Raw genomic sequence first — 17,656 nt, forward strand, 5'->3', positions numbered from 1 at the left:
GGTGAGGATTTTTGTTTTCTTGACATTGAGATGCAATCCATAACGAAGGCTGTGTTCCTTGATCTTCATCAGTAAATGTTTCAAGTCCTCTTCACTTTCAGCAAGTAAGGATGTATCATCTGCATATTGCAGGCTGCACAGAAACTGTTAAATAAGAAGTTAATTTGCTATGTAAATTTTCTCTAAAATTACAATGAAAAAAAGAAAAATATAAAAAAGCCAAGGGCATATCATAAAGCTATTCCTTTTGTCCCTTGCCCATTCCAATTTCTACAGACACAGAAATCACATTCTTTTTCTTCAACAGAATATATGAATTGTTTAATAACTGTAAGTTAAGGGACTTCAAAAAGTTCATGGAAAAATTCCATTATCTCGTAATTAAATTTTTCCACAGATATTTTAAAGTCCTCTCATAATAAAACTCTAGGGAATGGGTTTTTGCTATTAATAGAAATAACTCTCTTCTAACAACTGTTTTGGCACTTCAGTATTCTCACATCTAGCAGTACGATGCAACTCTGTAACAACTTCTAGAGATTTGTCAGGATAAGAAGTAAAGGTATTCCCCCAGCATATCCTTTTGAGGATTTCATGAATATTAATCCAGTTTAGAGAGTTACGGGGTAGTGTTGTAGGTTAAACACTGGCCTGCTAATCAAAAGGTCAGTGGTTCAAACCTACTAGTCACTCCTAGAAGCTCTATACTGGGTAACTATGAGTCAGAACTGACTTGACAGCAGTTAACAACAACAACAATTCAATTTACAAGTGTGCAGAAAAGAGTTGATACAGGAGGTCTGAGACAGCCATCCTTTGAAAGGTCTTCTCCCGCCTGCCTTTGTATAACATATGGAGGAACTGGAATTTGGGAGGGTTCCACGAGTCTCAGAAATGATAAGAATGGCTCACTGCGCTGAAACTGTTATACACTTGCATTCCTTCAGGTAGACTGGAATTTTGCCATGTTTTAGTCAAGGGGGCCTACAAGACCAGCCCCCAATAAAAACTATGAGCACAGAATCACAAATGAACTTTTCTGGTTAAACATATTTCCCACCTGTCCTCACAACTTGTTGCTGGGGGAACTAAGCGCATGGTATGTGACTGTACTGAGAAAGAGCTCTTGGAAGCTTGGACCTGTTTCTTCTAGACTTTGATTTGTGCACCTTTCCCTCTTTGCAGATTTTGCTCTGTATCCTTTTGCTAAATAAATCATAAACATGAGTATAATTATATGCTGAGTGCTGGGAATCTTCCTAGTGAATTATACAACCCTGGGAACCCTGACACAACAAGAGAGGCAAATTTATGTGTAGAAGTTGTATTATGTCAAATCCACATATATTTTATTACTTAAAATTCATTAATTATTTTTATATCTCACTAGGAGTCTTGGTGTGGTACTGTAGGCTAATATGTCAGACTGCAAAGTCATTTGAACTGAAAGGTCGGTGGTTTAAGCTCACCAGCTGCCCCTTGGAAACCCTATACAGGGACGCTATGGGTCGGATTCAACTAGACGGCACTTAACAACAACATGCTTGCTAGAAGCCAGAATATGCTTAACAAGGTAACAGCAGAGAGGCAAACAACTGCTAACCATGTCAAACAACCCAATAAGCTTTCATTTCACTGACCTGTGGGCTATAGAACCCTGTTAAAAGAAATATCCTGCCAGTTGTATAATCTAATGCTGCCACCGGACCTCCTAAGAAGAGAGAAACCGTCAGAATTTGGTACTTTTGTTCTCCATAGCACCTCAGTTCAATCTTCTTGATATTTGCCTGGGCGACATCAACTAATAAGAAAACCATCAACAGACAAAACCCAGTACAAGAAGTACCTTCTAGAGAAACTAAATCTTTGAACTAGATTATTAGGGCATTCAGGCTAAAACCTGCAATATGGGTACAACTCTGGGATACTATAAGTGAAGGACTGGGACCTGGGTGCTGTTGTTGGGGACATGGAATGGAGTGGGATGCACCAGGGTTGTGCAAAGGTACTGCAGGTATAAATGAAAACAGAGGCCTTTGATCACCAGCAACTGTTATGGAACTAAACACACACACAAACACACACATCCATACTCCTTCTCTTTAATTATCTCACGGAATGCAAAAAAAAAAAAAAAAAAGTTCTGCCTTTGCTTCTGCTTCTCCATTACAATACATACCAGATTTTTTGGAAGCTACAAAATTTCAATTATTGTACAATTACAAAAAACAAATAAGGAAGCATATCAAAATGTAGTGTTAGGACTAATCTAAAAATATTTTGGTACCTAGTTATGTTTTTAAAACATTTGATTAATGAGCTTCACACAATTCACACATAAGCATATTTGGATCATACTAATGGGGCAAACATATTCCTGAAAGGAATACAAAATCTCATGTGCTATTTGTGTTATTAGTTTCAACTACTTCCCTACCAAACCTTTACCCGCAGCAAACATGAATAATGATAAACAGCAGATCAGACATAAACTCAAAAGCAGACATGCCTAAATTAGCATACATTCCTCCTAAGCTCTTGAAGAGGCAGATGAAGAAGGTGGAGAGGCGCTTACATTTTCCTGGTTTGGCTGGAATTCGAATCACAGTGGGCTTCCTGGTGGGCGCTGGTTGAACTGCTAGTTCCTTTGTTGGTTCTCTTTTTGTGGGGAGCTGAAAAGGATCTAATGAAAAGCACAGCTTATTTAGCATGTTTTAGTTAACATGGACACAAACAAAAAGTCTCATTCATAATTAAAGAGTCATTTTTTTTTCAGGCCCCAGGGAAAACTATTCATGGATATACAAAATCTCAGTTTGCAGAGACAAAAGCAGAGTTGGAGCTCATGAAAGGCAATAACTTATTGCTCTGTAAATAATTCACATGGTTTCTCCTCCTCTCTGATGAAAGAGATCCAGGGCAATCTTGAATTATGTAGAAGCTATCTTCTATGGTGTACAATCATTTCATAAGCGCTTGTCTGAGAACGAGGGGCAGCTGGAAGTAAGAGCCGACTGTCCCCCATGGTTAAGCCGCCAGATGCCCCAGTTAGGAAGGACTCCCTTCTCCCCTCTCTCCCTTGTGCTTGTACTTTAATAAGACTCAACCCTAGACTTAGCAATGGCCCTGGTCCTACCCAGCAATGGGCAGGTGCTTAGCAATCTCAGACTGAATGCTTCAGTAAAACTACCCTTCAGGAACATAACAATGTTAGGCCTCTAGAAATAAAAATATCTCTGCTTCAAATATTTAATTTGGGGATAACTACAAACCGCAAGGTCAGCAGTTCGAAACTACCAGCTGCTTCATGGGAGAAAGATGAAGCTTTCTGCTCCCGTAAAGATTTACAGCCTCGGAAACCCTTTTCAGGGGTCTCTATGATTTGGAACCGACTCGACGGCACTTAATAACAACAACTAGACTTCTTCATCTATCTGATTTATTTAGAGAGGACCTCTCAAATATGCTTTGTTGTTGTTATGTGCCGTGGAGTTGGTTCTGACTCACAGTGACCCTGCATAGGGTTTCCAAGGTTGTAAATCTTTAGGAGAGCAGAAAGCCTTACTTTCTCCCGCGGAACAGCTGACCGTTTCAAACTGCTGTCCCTGAGGTTAGCAGCCAGATTCGTAACCACTATGCCACCAGAGCTCCTTCAAATATGCTTAGAGAAAGCATCTTAGACAAAAGCATAACCACTGATTTTTTATTTTCTTTCTTAAATATAAATGTTCTTTTCACTGGTTTGGAAAAATGACCACAAAACTTAAATAAGTAGACTAGCAAAAACAAATAGAATGCTTTACATTGGGTACTCTAGGCAGCACACAGAATTCCATGAGGCAGTCTGTGCCTTTGTTCAACAAGAGACTGAATGAGAATATGCTGTACTTCTGCCCCTGGCCTTTGGATGTTGCCTGGGGGTGAGATACTGCCTATAGAATTCTGTAGCTCCTGTGATGAATAGCATTCATGTTTGCCTGTGCTATGAGCTGCAGTTCAATAAGCACCTTCTGCTGAGCAGCTCTTTGCAGGTTACATGAAGAGCTGAGCCATGGATAAGGCTATTCAGCTCTCTAATCTTTCCCCTTTCCTTCAACCCTGTGTTCAGTCAAACATACTATCTTGTATCCTGTCAAAAGCATCACTCACTAGTCCCTTGCTCACTAGGGTAGTTATGTTCACCATGTGTGTTAGGTGAGACATACGGCAGTAAAGTGCAGTTCTATTTAAGTCTCTTATCTATACCTAAGAAGGGTTCAATATTGCATAGTAGCTAAAACTGTCATTAGGTTACTGAGGAAAATAATTAAATGTCCCTTTATGAAAATCTATCAGTTCACAGATGAAAGAAGTCCTGCCTAAGTACAAGAACTAATTTACTATGATCAAAACAATATTAAACTTCTTATTAAAAAAAAAAACCGAAAAAACTTCTGTAATAGTAACACAAGTCTTTCCTGTGAACCCTGTCTGCCCAAAATAAACAAAATTCTTGCTTTCAATTTTAACAAAATTCCTTATTTCCTCATTTTGTTATATTGTTGATATGTGCCATCAAATTGGTTCCAACTCATAGTGACCCTTTATAGGGATTCTGAGGAATGGCAGTGGGTTTGAATGGCCAACCTTGTACTTCAAACCAACCTTACAGTCCAGTGTTTATTTTGCCGTGCTACACCAGGACTTCTCATTTTGCTATAGTCATTATTTTTTATTTCAAAAGTAGACTTTGTTGAGAAAAATGAAAGAAAAAAAATCGAGAGAAAAATGAAATTTCCTACAATCCTATCCCTTAAGTAAGGATTACTATCTAACAGTACGTATACCTGTCTACAGATTTTTTTTCCCCTATAAAAATAATATTCATTATTGTACAGATATTTGAAAAGCAAAGCCAGAGTCATTTTATACCAATTTCTTTGTAATTTGCCTTTTCACTTTTGTTTATTCGATAAAAAATGAAATTGTGCCTATATGTTCCAATACTATTGCAGGTATTAGGTATGCGTCAGTGAACAAAACACAGTTGTCTATCCTCAAGGAGCTTCCCTTCCACTGGGGAGACAGAGGCAATAAACAGTAAGTATCAGAGATGAATGCTTTATGTGGCATGGTAGGAACTGAGATGCACTGTGGTAAAAGGGACATGCAGAACAGGGTGAGGAGTCTCAGAGTGGGCAGGAGGGAGGCAGGTTGAAGAAAGAAAGGAGTGTGTTATGGGTTGGGGATTGTCCATTAATGATACTGTTTAGCTGTCTTTCCAACAATGGAACAGTAAATATTCTACTAGTTATTCCAATTTGAATCATGTAATCTAGACTGTAGGAAACAGCAGTGCCAAGAGATTAAAAATGGGTAGCTATGTTAAAGACCGTTATAGAAGCCCTGCTGGCTAATTGAAAGGTTAGCAGTTTGAACCCATCCAGTGGTTGACTCAGTAGCACCTAATAGCATGTTAAAGACCAATATTGCAACTATAACTGAATCTTAGCTCTGCAATCTATTATGAATAATATTAGCTAAAATGAAAGAATTTGAAGACCCCGTAAATCTTGGCATACATTTTATAGAAACTCAGAAACATGGTTTCATTCTTTCTGTTCATCTTTTCCTCCCTGACACTGACTCTGCTTTGCCTCCCTGGCCCTTGTTGGTATGCCCTGACCTCCAAGGAAGCTCCAGGACTCCTTCTCCCCGACTGCAAGACTTGACTTTTATCCCTTCTTTTGGGATAAAATTATCAGCCTTAAGCTGGTTCTTGAATTTTGGGGTCCTTTTTCAATGCATTCTTTCCTTTAAATGTCATTATCTGTTTGGAAAGTTGGCTTTGGTACTTAGAATTTTTTGGTTACTGGTATTAGTTATCAGTTGATAATGTTTTTGGAGGGGTATGGCATCCCTGGGTGGTGTGATGGGTTAAGCGCTCTACTACTAGCTGAAAGGTTGGTGGTTTAAACCCACCCAGAGGCACCTGAGAAGACAGACCTGGTGATCTGCTTCCAAGGGGTCACAGCTATGAAAACCCCATGGAGGAGTTCTGCTCCATTGGAATGGACTCAATGGAACCTACAACAAGAATTTGCAGGAGGAAGAAAATCTTGAGTATGAAATTAATTCAATTATTAATTCATTTCTGGACCAGTTTACCATTGGGTCCTGGTGTGGCCTACTGGCTGGTTGTTCAAACCCACCAGCTGCTCCTCAGAAACCCTAGATAGGGTTGCTATGAGTCAGAACCAACATGATGGCACTTAGCAACAATATACCATTGACACACTGTCTCTAACATTCCTGGAGTGAGGGCATGGGCAAGGGGAGCAGAAACGAGAAAAAATGGTAATCAGTGTACCCAAGGGGCTGGACACAGAGACATTGACCATGTGTCTGTTATGGGAGGACTGGTCTCAGGAAAGCCTGCTCCAAATCCTGCACAGTGTGTGGGCAGATCTCGTCCAGTCATTTTGCTTAAAACCTGAAGGATTTAGATCACAGCGGAATGTATGTTATTGTTAAGTTCTGACTCAGCTATCCTGCTTAGGGTTTCCAAGGAGAGTTTGGTGGGTTTGAACTGTTGACCTTGTAATTAGCAGTCTACTGCTTATCCTACAGCACAACCGCAGGACTCTGAATGTATACTAGCTATATGCAAAATGGGGGCAGTGGTGGTTTAGCAGGAGAATTCTCACCTTCTTGGCAAGAGATTGGGTTATATTCCTGGCCAGTGGACCTCAAACAAAGCACCCCTGCCCTCAACATCTGTCAGTGGAGGCTTGTGTGTTGCTGAGATGCTGACCAGGTTTCAGCAGAGCTTGTAGAGCAAGATAGCCTAAGAAGAAAGGCTGAGGATCTCCTTCTGAAGTCAATCAATGTAAAGCTATGGGTCACAAAGGTCTGATCTGCAATGGACCATGAGGATGGAGCAGAACTTTGTTCCATAGTGTATAGGATTACCATGAAGAAGCAGCCAATTTGATGGCCGCTGTTAAGTACCACTGAGTGGGTTCTGACTCTTAGCCACCCTGTATAGGGCTTCTGAGGAGTGGCTGGTGGATTTGAACCACCAACCTTGCAGTCAGCAGTCCAGCATATATCTTAAAGCGCCACACCAGCACGCTGATGGCAGCTAACACTACATAAATATTCAAAGCATTCCAACTACATTATCCCTTCATTCTCTCATTTTTGGTCTTTATTTTTAATACTATTGTAACACCCTTCCTAAATCCAAACCAAAGCAAAACCCCACGGCTGTCAAGTTGATTCCAACTCTTAGATAATTTGCACTCAAATCACGTTTAAGTTTTTTCACTATGCAAACCTCTAGAAAAATGTTTTTCTCAACATGCTGAGGCAACGAAGTTTTGCTATTGTACAACTGGAGGCTGTTAGTCAGGATTGAGTCTGTTTAATTATCTGCCCAGTCGTGAGTCAATTGAGTACCATATCAGCTTCTCCGCTGAGGTCTTACAGGCCGCAAGTTGTAGAGTCCTGCGGATTTGTGAGAGGCCAAATGTGGTACTCCAGTGAGAAAGCCAGAAGCCTGTTTTCCATCTTGATGATGGTGTGCATGTTTCTCCCAAGCAACACCATCTCAAGTTCATTTCTTATGTCTTTTTATGAAATGGTGCCCTCCCTCATCCCACTCCCTAACAGAAATAAGTGAGCAACATATAAAAGCAAGAGTGATACATTAAGCTCATGAACCCCAATTTTGATAGTTGTAGGTGGGAAACCAGGCCTCTGACTACAAGGTTTGAATCCACTAGCCTCTCTGGGACCAAAAGATGAAGCTTTCTGTTCCCTCAAACAGCCTTGAAAACCCTATACAAGGTTGCCGTGTGTTGGAATCTACTTGTCGGCACACATCAAAAACAAAAAGGTGGGAAACTGGATAACTAGTAATGGTTATAATTTTAAATATTTATAACCTTTGACCTAGCAATCTTCATAACATTGTTGTCACTTTAGGATATGTACTCTATGAAAATAAAATCACTGCTATTGTTGTTAAGTGCCTTCGAGTAGTTTCAATTCATAGCGACCCTGTATAGGGTTTCTGATGAGCAGCTGGTGAGTTTGAGCCACCGAACTTGCAGTTTAAACTGATCTTGAGGTTAAGTGCTTATCCAATGGTACTGCACCAGGACTCTGTAAAAGCACTGGTAGCGGTGGTGGTAGTGTGCCACAGAGTCGGTTCTGAATCATAGAGATCCTGTATAAGGTTTCCCAGGTTGTAAATCTTTTCCAGAGCAGAAATCCTCATCTTTCTATCATGGAACAGCTGGTAGTTTCAAATTGCTGCCCTTGAGGTTAGCAGCCCGATTCGTAACCACTATGCTACCAGAGCTCCTTGTAAAACCACTAGTAGGCTGAAAATGTTCATGAGATTGGCTATTGCAGTGTTTTAATTTGTTTTATTTCTAGTGCCAAGAAAGAAAGGAGGGAGGGAGGGAGGTAGAGAGAAAAGAGAGAGCAAATAAAACAACTCAAACGTCTACCAGTGAGAAAACACTGAATCAACTACGATGCACTCAAACTATTAAATTTTGATATCAGGAAACAATGAGTTAGATTTCAATCTATAAAGTCAAAGGAGTGGAAAATCAAACCCAACTCATTTCTGTTGAGTCAATTCTGACACATGCTACAGAATAGACCTGTTGTTCCATTCTTGGCTATAACTGTTAAAAAACAGATCGCCAAGCCCTTCTTCCACAGTGCGGCTGGGTGGGTTTGAACTGCCAATTTTTTGGTTAGTAGTCTGAGCCACCCAGGGAGTTGGTTTATAAAGAGAAGTCTATAAAAACCTCATGGTTAATTGCAAATCACACTCTACCCGAGTAATGGATATGTTGTTGTTGTTGTTATGTACCATGGAGTTGGTTCTGACTCATAGCAACCCTGTACAGGGTTTCTGAGGCTGTAAATCTTTATGGGAGCAGAATGCCTCATCTTTCTCCCGCAGAACAGCTGGTAGTTTTGAACTGCCGACCTTCAGGTTAGCAGCATGATTTGTAACCACTACGCTACCGGAGCCTCTTTGAGTAATGGATAGAATATGTGAAAAAATTTTTTTTGTGAAAAATGGAAAAAACTATACACACAATATACACATGGACATTCCCATTTTTACAAATATATATGTATACGTTGTTGTTGTGTGCCGTGGAGTCGGTTCCGACTCATAGAGACCCTGTACAGGGTTTCCAAGGCTGTAAATCATAGGGAGCAGAAAGCCTCATCTTTCTCCCATGGAATGGCTGGTAAATTCGAACTGCTGACCTTGCGGTTTGCAGCCCTATACTAGAGCTCCTTATATATATATGTGTGTGTGTGTGTGTGTGTATATATATATATATATATATATGTGTGTGTGTGTGTGTGTGTATATATGTTGTTGTGAAGTGCCGGTGAGTTGATTCCGACCCATAGCGACCCTGTAAAGGGTTTCCAAGGAGCAGCTGGTGAGCTTGAACTGCTGACTTTACAGTTCAAATGACTTTGCAGTCTGATGTATTAGCCCACAGTGCCACACTAAATTAGACTTGCTACCACAAATGCATGTTACTTTTATAAAAACAAAAATGTCCAATACAATAAACTCACTCTTAAGAAAAAGTTACAATCCCCTCTGCCAAACAAATGAAAATAAAAATCACTTAAACAAAAGGAATAAAAAGGAAATTCTTGTCTCTTTTGTTGCTTCATCAAGGCAATTAACGGCCCTACAATTTTCCATAAAATAACAAGAAAAATAAAAGCTCTTTTTTTGACACCATTCCCTCAGTGATTCTATTTAATAGGAAACAATAGAAAGTAATGGAAAAAAATGTCTTTGAATTTGTCTCATTTAGACCTATTTAGTTAATAATCATTATTTTGTAACCTTGAATTTTACATCCTTGAATAGTCTAAACTTCTATTTTGTAACCTTGAATAAGAAATAGTTGTTTAAAAAAAATCACTCATTATTTCATTATTAGATTTAAAAAATTCTATCCAAACCAGGCTAAGAATCATTGCAGGGGGGAGCAGGGGTGGGGGAGTGGAAGGCAGTGCTCTTTCTAGGGCAAGACTATAAGTGAAAACTCTCCCAACTTATTTATTTCAGTCTCATTCTGCTTATGATATCTAAAGAAAGAATTGATTTATAAGACATAACACCAGCACATTGTCTGTAAAGCTGATTAAATCAAAATATATATAACGAAAACCACATCCTCATCCCAGTTTCCTCACAAAAGGCATCCTTAGTTGTATGCATGTGAATTTTAACACACACAGTAGCTAAAATAGCATTAAAATTATTGTGCACTTTATATTTTTCACCTAATAGTATCTTGGAGGGCTCCTGGTATGGCGCTGTAGGATCAACAGTGGACTGCGAACCACAAGGTCTGCTGTTCAAACTCACCAGCTACTCCTTGAAGCCCTTTATGGGGCTGAGTCAGAACCAACTCAATGGCACTTAACAACAACAGCATTTTGTAGGCTGATCCATGTTGTTGTTGTTGTTATGTGCCGTCGAGTCGGTTCCGACTCATAGCGACCCTGTACAGGGTTTCCGAGGGTGTAAATCTTTACAGGAGTAGAAAGCCTCATCTTTCTCCCGCGGAGCGGCTGGTAGTTTCGAACCGCTGACCTTAAGGTTCGCAGCCCGATTCGTAACCACTACGCTAAAAGATCAGCATTCTTTTAACTACTGCACAATATTCCATTGTATTTGTTGTTGCTGTTAGAAGCCATTGAGCGGGTTCTGACTTATGCATAACAGACGAAAACACTGCCTGGTTCTGCACCATCTTCATGATCTCTGACATTGCTTGAATGCATGGTTGTGGCTACTATGTCAACCCATCTTACTGATGTACTATAATTTATGTAAGAAGTCCATGTGGTGGTTGTGTGCCACAGATTCACTTCTGACTCACAGCGACCCTTCATAGGGTTTCTAAGGCTGTAAATTTTTATAGGAGCCGAAGGCCTCATTTTTCTCCAAAGGAACAGCTCACAGTTTTGAACTACTGATCTTAAGGTTAATAGCCCAACTTGTAACCACTACAGTACCAGAGCTCCTAAAGCAGTCTGTTTAAGGTGTCCTTAATCTGGAGCCCAAAGGAGCTCTGGTAGCGTAGTGGTTATGAATCGGGCTGCTAACCTCAAGGGCAGCAGTTTGAAACTACCAGCTGTTCCACGGGAAAAAGATGAGACTTTCTGCTTCCATAAAGATTTATAGCCTTGGAAATCCTGTACAGACTTGTTAGGAGTCGGAACCAACAATCTGGAGCCCAAGAATAGGTCCCTGAAGCTCTGGAAATTGCATTGTGCATACAAGTGTGTGCCCCACTGCGACTTTCAGGGGAGATGAGAGCTTTGCATGTTGCATCAGATTCTCAAAAGGGTCTGAGACTCAGAAATGGTTAAAGTACCTCAGTACCATAGTTCACCTACCACACATCACAAACACTTAGCTTTTGCTTCACAAAACAACAAATCCCACAAAACATCTCCAAGTCTATGAAAAGTCACTGGTATTTTCCTCCACTTTTATTTGCAATGTTTATTCTGCCTTCCTTCCAGCCTCTCATCCCAACACCAATTATTTGACACCTGCTACCAAACAGGCAGGGATCCCTACACCTATCTCCGCATGGTCTTCATTACCAGGCTGAGAAAAACACTGATGATAAAGTAGTTTTCTGCCCATTACCTGTCTCTAATAATACGCTTGTTGTCATAATTAGTTTCACCATCCCTGGTTTGCTTTCTGTCATTTCTTTCCCTTGAGTTCTGTTAATAGCAGAAATTGGCTGCTAAACTATCATTCTGGTCTGTGTAATGGGGCTGACAGTAAAAGCACTCTGCTTTTTCCTTGACAACTGGGTATGATTTGTAATGGTGTGAAGAAGAGCTGCTAACACTTCTCAGCTCCATTACATTAACCTGTAAGGCATTCTAACCAAGAAACAAATCCAATATTAAATTGCCTGTTTTATGAGTTTTCCTTTAATGATTTTTCTAATCTTTACAATGTTTTCATGGCTTCAGTATTTTCTGAGATTAATAAGGCAACTTCATCTCGTGAACACTACTTTATTAGATTTTCTTTATTTGTGAGGGATGAGAAAAAGAAAGGAAGATGTATTTGTAATTGTCTTTCTTTTCTCCTGTAATCCTCAGCCTAGGTTTGGCTGATGCCTGGATGATTGGGCAAAGCTTCACAAAAAGATCACAATCTTTTATTTACAAAGACAATGCTATTGATATACCATCAAAAAGCTACCCCTACTCAAAGCAAGTAAATAAACAAAAACTAAAAACAAAGAAAATTCCTCTACATGAATAGGAGTTTAGAGGTGATGCTATAAGGCTCTGGAAGCCATTAAGTAGCGGGGGGACAAGATCCAGTGTCCACAGTGGGAAGGGCAATGGGCTTGACGCAGAAACAAGGACCCAATTTAGGAGGCCAGGGCAAATTACAGGCAATTTAGGAAATCAGAGCAAATCATAAAGGTCTCAAGTGAGTCAGTAGCAGGAAGGATGGAAATAAGAGGCAGATGCAAAAACTGTTCAGAAGGTAAAACCAGCAGGTGTTGATAACTAATTGGCTGTAAAGAACAAGAAGTAACTATAATAAATAAACAATAACAACAACAAAAAAAGTTGCTGTTGAGCTAACTTCAAATCATGGTAAATCTTGTATGTGCTCCACAGGGTTTTCAATAGCTGATTCTTTGGGATTTTTTTTTTTTAGTTCACCAGACTTCTTTTCTGAGGCACTTCTAGGAGGACTCAAATCTCCAGTCTTTCAGTTAGTACCCAAGTGTGTTAACTGTTTACACCACACCTAGGGATTCAAGTCATGACTGTTATTGCTGTTAAGTGCTGTTAAGTCGATTCCAACTCATAGCAACCCTGTATAGGGCTTCTGAGGAGCAGCGAGTGGGTTTGAACTGCTGACCTTGTGGTTTGCAGGTCAGTGCTGATCCTACAGCGCCAAACTAAGAGTATGTGTTGTTGTTGTTAAGTGCTGTTGAGTAGGTTCTGACTCATAGGGACCTTATACAGGGTTTCTGAGGAGTAGCTGGTGGGTTTGAACTGCTAATCTTCTGGTTTGCGGTCTAGTGTTGATCACTTTGAGGACTAAAGTACACATGACACAGTTCAATTGCCTCATATGCATGTGAAAGCCAGACAAAGAAACAAGGAAAACCAAAGATGACTGGGTGCATTTGAATTATGGTTTTGGCAAAGAACATTGAATATATTCTGGACTGCCAGAACACACAAGTCTGTCTTGTAAGAAGTATAGCCAGAATGCTCCTTAGAGGCAAGTATGGTGAGACTTTGTCTCTCGTACTTTGGACAAAGTATCAGGAGGGATAAGTCCCTAGAATAGGAGGACATAATGCTTGGAAAAGCAGAAAGTCAGTGAAAAAGAGGAAGACCTCCAACAAAATGGATTCACAGAGTGGCATCAGTAATGGGCTCAAACATAACAATTGTGTGGCTGGCGCAGGACTGGGCAGTGTCTTGTTTTGCGTAGGGTCCTTATGAGTTGGAACTGATTGGACGGCATTTAACAATGACAATGAGCACTTACCATGTTTCAGAAAACGTGATAAGGCTTTCCTGAATTATCACATTCAATCCTTACAACAACTCTATGAGAAGTATGATTATTGTATTTTACAGATGAGGAAATCAAAGCACTGTGAGGTTAAGTAAATACCTTGAGGTCACACTGCAATTAGAAGGTAGACCATGGCTTGTCTGTGTGACCAGGTCAGGGGACTTAAGGATGATCCTGAGATTTCTGTAGGGATGTCTAGATGGGTGATGGAGCCAAACAATCATTTGCCTCCAAGACAAATGCACAAAACAGGAGGAGAAGCAGGTTTTGAAAGAAGATAAAAGTGCTAGTTCAGTATAACCCTATCGTCAAGAACCATGATTAAAGTCAGGTAGGGCAAGCAAATTAAACAGTTTGCTATAAGACTGTCCTCATAATTAAATGTGATGCAATGAGGCGACAGAAATAAAACAGAAAAGGCTGAGTATGAAGCATGGAACTGTATTCATGTTCAATGTATACTGTTGACCTTTCGTTGTGAACATGACTGTAATTATCTGCTTGATGACAGAATAAATCCTTAGCAATTACTACCCACATTGTAATACTCATAAAATCTGGTGGTGGTTTTGTGCCATGGAGTCAGTTCCGACTCATAGCGACCCTGTACAGAGTTTCTGAGGCTATAAATCTTTACGGGAGCAGAAAGTCTCATCTTTCTCCCATGGAACTGCTGGTAGTTTCAAACTGCTGCCCTTGAGGTTAGCAGCCCAACTCATAACCACTACACTACCAGAGCCTCTGCCTTTCATAGAATCTAGCAGGTATCATTACATTCCCATTTCTATAGTTTCCACTGTTAACTGCTGCTGAATTTATTCATCTTTTCCCACCCTGAAGGAGCCCTGGTAGCACAATGGGATAATCAGTGCTGGGCTGCTAACCTAACCCCAAGGCTGGTGGTTCAAATGCACCAGCTACTGCTTCAGTGAAAGATAAGGCTGTCTGTTTCTGTGAAATATACAGTATCAGAAAGTCAAAGGAGCAATTCTATTCTATCCAATAAGGTCACCATGAGTTGAAATTGCCTCGATGACAGTGGATTTGCTTTTCTAGTTTTATACAACCTGAACCTTTTAGCCCCCAAACAAAAACAGAACATGTACAAGGTTCAAATAAGAAAATGAAATTAACAAAGACCTGAAAATTAGGTAAGAGGTGCATCGTTTTAGTTTACCTGCTATAGCCAGTTACAATGTCATGTGCCTGGTAAATATTTAATAAATATTTGCTATCATTTAAAAGACAACTGTGCTTTGCAGACTTTGCTTTTGAAGTCACAGAGCTTGCACCATTTTGATCCATGTTAAACATTTATAAGGTGACAGTTAACCTTTCAAAAATACCATTAAACTTACATGCTCATGTATTCTATCCCAAATAAGTCAACAGCAGTACAGGAATCTTATCAATGACATGGAGAACAGCTTAGTTTGACAAATCAAAGATAAGCTTTACCATCACACACTCCATCTGGACAGCATGAGGAATGAAAACATATTCTCTTGGGAAATTTAATTGTCCTGATTTTGGCAGCAAACCCACTACACTGTATTTATTTACAAAACTCTGCATTCCCAAGAGAAGATGTTCTGTGAAGTTCACAGGGGAAGAAAAAAAGAGAAGGCTGTATCATCTGGTTGGGTCTTTATTTCTTCCATTGCTCTTTCCAGAGTTCTCCACCTGGGCTGGTCCAGTTCATTGAACTCCCAGCAGCAGCCTGGGGGCAATCTGATGAGTCTCTCAGGGGCTACTGTGGTCCCATCTAATAGGAATTGAATTGTATACCCCAGAAAGTTCTGTTGAAATCCTAACCCTTGTACCTGTAAATGGAATCAGATGTCTTTTGTTATGTTAATGAGGACACACCATAATCCAGGGACCTTAAACCTAATCCCTTCTCAAATCCACTGATTTCAATTCAAAAAGACCCTGTATAGGGTTTCAGAGACTAAATCTTTACAGGAGTATATAGCTTCAGCTGGTGAGCTTTAACCTCTGACCTTGCAGCTAGCTGCCCAACACCTATTATAGTGTGCCACCAGGCTCCTTTGTTGTTTTTAAGTGCCATGGAATTGTTTTGGACTCATGGGGACCCTGTATTGGGTTTCCATGGAGTGGCTGGTGAGTCTGAATGGCTGATTTTGCAGTACAGTGCTTATCCTACAGCTCTACACCAGGGTTACTTTAGTGGTATCATAAAAACTGTAGAACAGGAAGGAATGCAAGAGTTAATTGATGGTATAGGGAGGGGACTGCAATCACTGTCATGAAACCAAGTATATGATTTGTTGACTGTAAAACAGATGACTTGCTTTGCAAACCTTCTCCCAATATACAATAAAAAGGTTTTTTTGTTCTTTTGAAAATGTAAAATAGAACAGGTTGGAAACAGACCTGCAGAGGGAGTGATGTCATACAAAGACAGAGGCAGATAATTGTACAAGCCAAAGTCCTGGTGTGGTTCTGTGGGTTAATGCACTGGACTCGGTTTGAACCTTAAGGTCGATGGTTCCAGTTTACCAGCTGCTGCTCCTCAGAAACCCTATACCTGCTCCTCAGAAACCCGAAACAAAATCACTATAAATCCAAACTGAGCTGATGGCACTTAACAATTGCAAAAACAAGACGTAAAGAGAGAAATAAGAACATTCCTCTACATTCAAAGTCTTGAATTAGGTTTGCAACTTACAGAACTAGAAAATCACCTGCATGACGTGTTTGTGTTATAGCAGTACAAGGAACCTAAGACAGCATCTCGAGACACCTCCCCCTATATTCTTTAAAATTGCCCACCATTATTGTAGATTCATCTACTTCTTACTTCAACTCTATTAGAGTTTGCTTTATATATTTTGGAGCTCTTTCATTGAGAGCATAGACATTTATTATGGTTATGTCATCTTGTTCAATTGTCCCTTTAATCATGAGATAATGTCCATCTTTATCTATTATGCTGGTTTTTGCCTTAAAGTTTATTTTATCAGAGATTAGTACTGCCACTCTTGTTCGCTTTTTATCGCAATTACCTTGGTATATTTTTTTCCATCCTTTGACTTTTAATCTATTTTTGTCACGGTGTGTAAGATGTGTCTCTTGCAGACAGCATATTGAAGGATCTTGTTTTCTTATCCATTCTGCCAACCTCTGTCTCTTAACTGGTGCATTCAATCTGTTTACATTCAGTGTATTTATGGATGTTGTTGTTGTTGTCATGTGCCGTGGAGTCGGTTCCGACACACAGAGACCCTGTATAGGGTTTCCGAGGCTGTAAATCTTTACGGGAGCAGAATGGATAGGTATGGATTAATTGCTGTCATTCTGGTGTTTTTCTGTGGTGTTGCTTTCTTTGTTCAGCGTGTCTCCCTGTGATAACTTCATGGTTTTTTGTTCTTTCTTGTGAGTTTCCTCATAGTTTTAATGTTTCGATGTTCTTCTTGGATTTACATTTCTTTGGTATGGTATGAAGTGTTAATTTTCTTTGAGGTTACCTTATAGTCCATTAACATTTCCCTCCATTTAGTGCAGTCTATTTTATCCTGTAATCTACCTGACCTTCTCACCATCTGGATCTCTGTTCCTATGTGTTTACGTTCTTTCACATTGTAATTGTTTTGATCATAGACTTACTCCCAGATTCTCTGAGTTTGTTCTTAAAGTTTGTTTGTTTGTTTTAATTTAAGGTTTTGTTGTGGATTGAGTGAAAGTTTAAAGGGCACATCATCAGTTTCACATTCAACCATTCATATAACTTGTTTCATTACATTGAGTATAATCCCCTCCATATTCCATGAGTTGAGTATTTCTCTCTATCCACTTTAGCTTTTTAAAAAACACACAAACAAAAAACCCACTCAGGCATATATAATAATTTACATCTCCAAAGGGCACATTCTGCAAGTCTGTTCCTGGCCACAAGTTCTTAGTCCTTCTAGTTCTTCTTAGTTGATGAATCTAGAGTCCTCAGTCACGCCCCACTCCATGCCCCCATCTCTGGCACTGCTGCTTCTCTGGATAAGGTCC

At 39.9% G+C, this 17,656-nt stretch overlaps 1 protein-coding gene across 3 annotated transcripts in view; it reads right to left on the reverse strand.

Moving 5' to 3' along the window:
• SH3D19 (SH3 domain containing 19) overlaps window positions 1-17,656 on the reverse strand; it is a 75,573-nt gene that overhangs the window by 51,257 nt on the left and 6,660 nt on the right. For 2 of the 3 annotated variants that reach the window (XM_006870879.1, XM_006870878.1), the window contains exon 2: window positions 2,576-2,683. The exons of the other annotated variant lie outside the window; for it this stretch is intronic. In XM_006870879.1, the coding sequence (XP_006870941.1) occupies window positions 2,576-2,683 (108 nt within the window). The remainder of the gene's footprint in view (window positions 1-2,575; window positions 2,684-17,656) is intronic. 3 annotated transcript variants of the gene reach the window in all.

This window comes from Chrysochloris asiatica, unplaced genomic scaffold (assembly GCF_000296735.1).
Source record: "Chrysochloris asiatica unplaced genomic scaffold, ChrAsi1.0 scaffold00155, whole genome shotgun sequence".
Taxonomy (NCBI): domain Eukaryota; kingdom Metazoa; phylum Chordata; class Mammalia; order Afrosoricida; family Chrysochloridae; genus Chrysochloris; species Chrysochloris asiatica.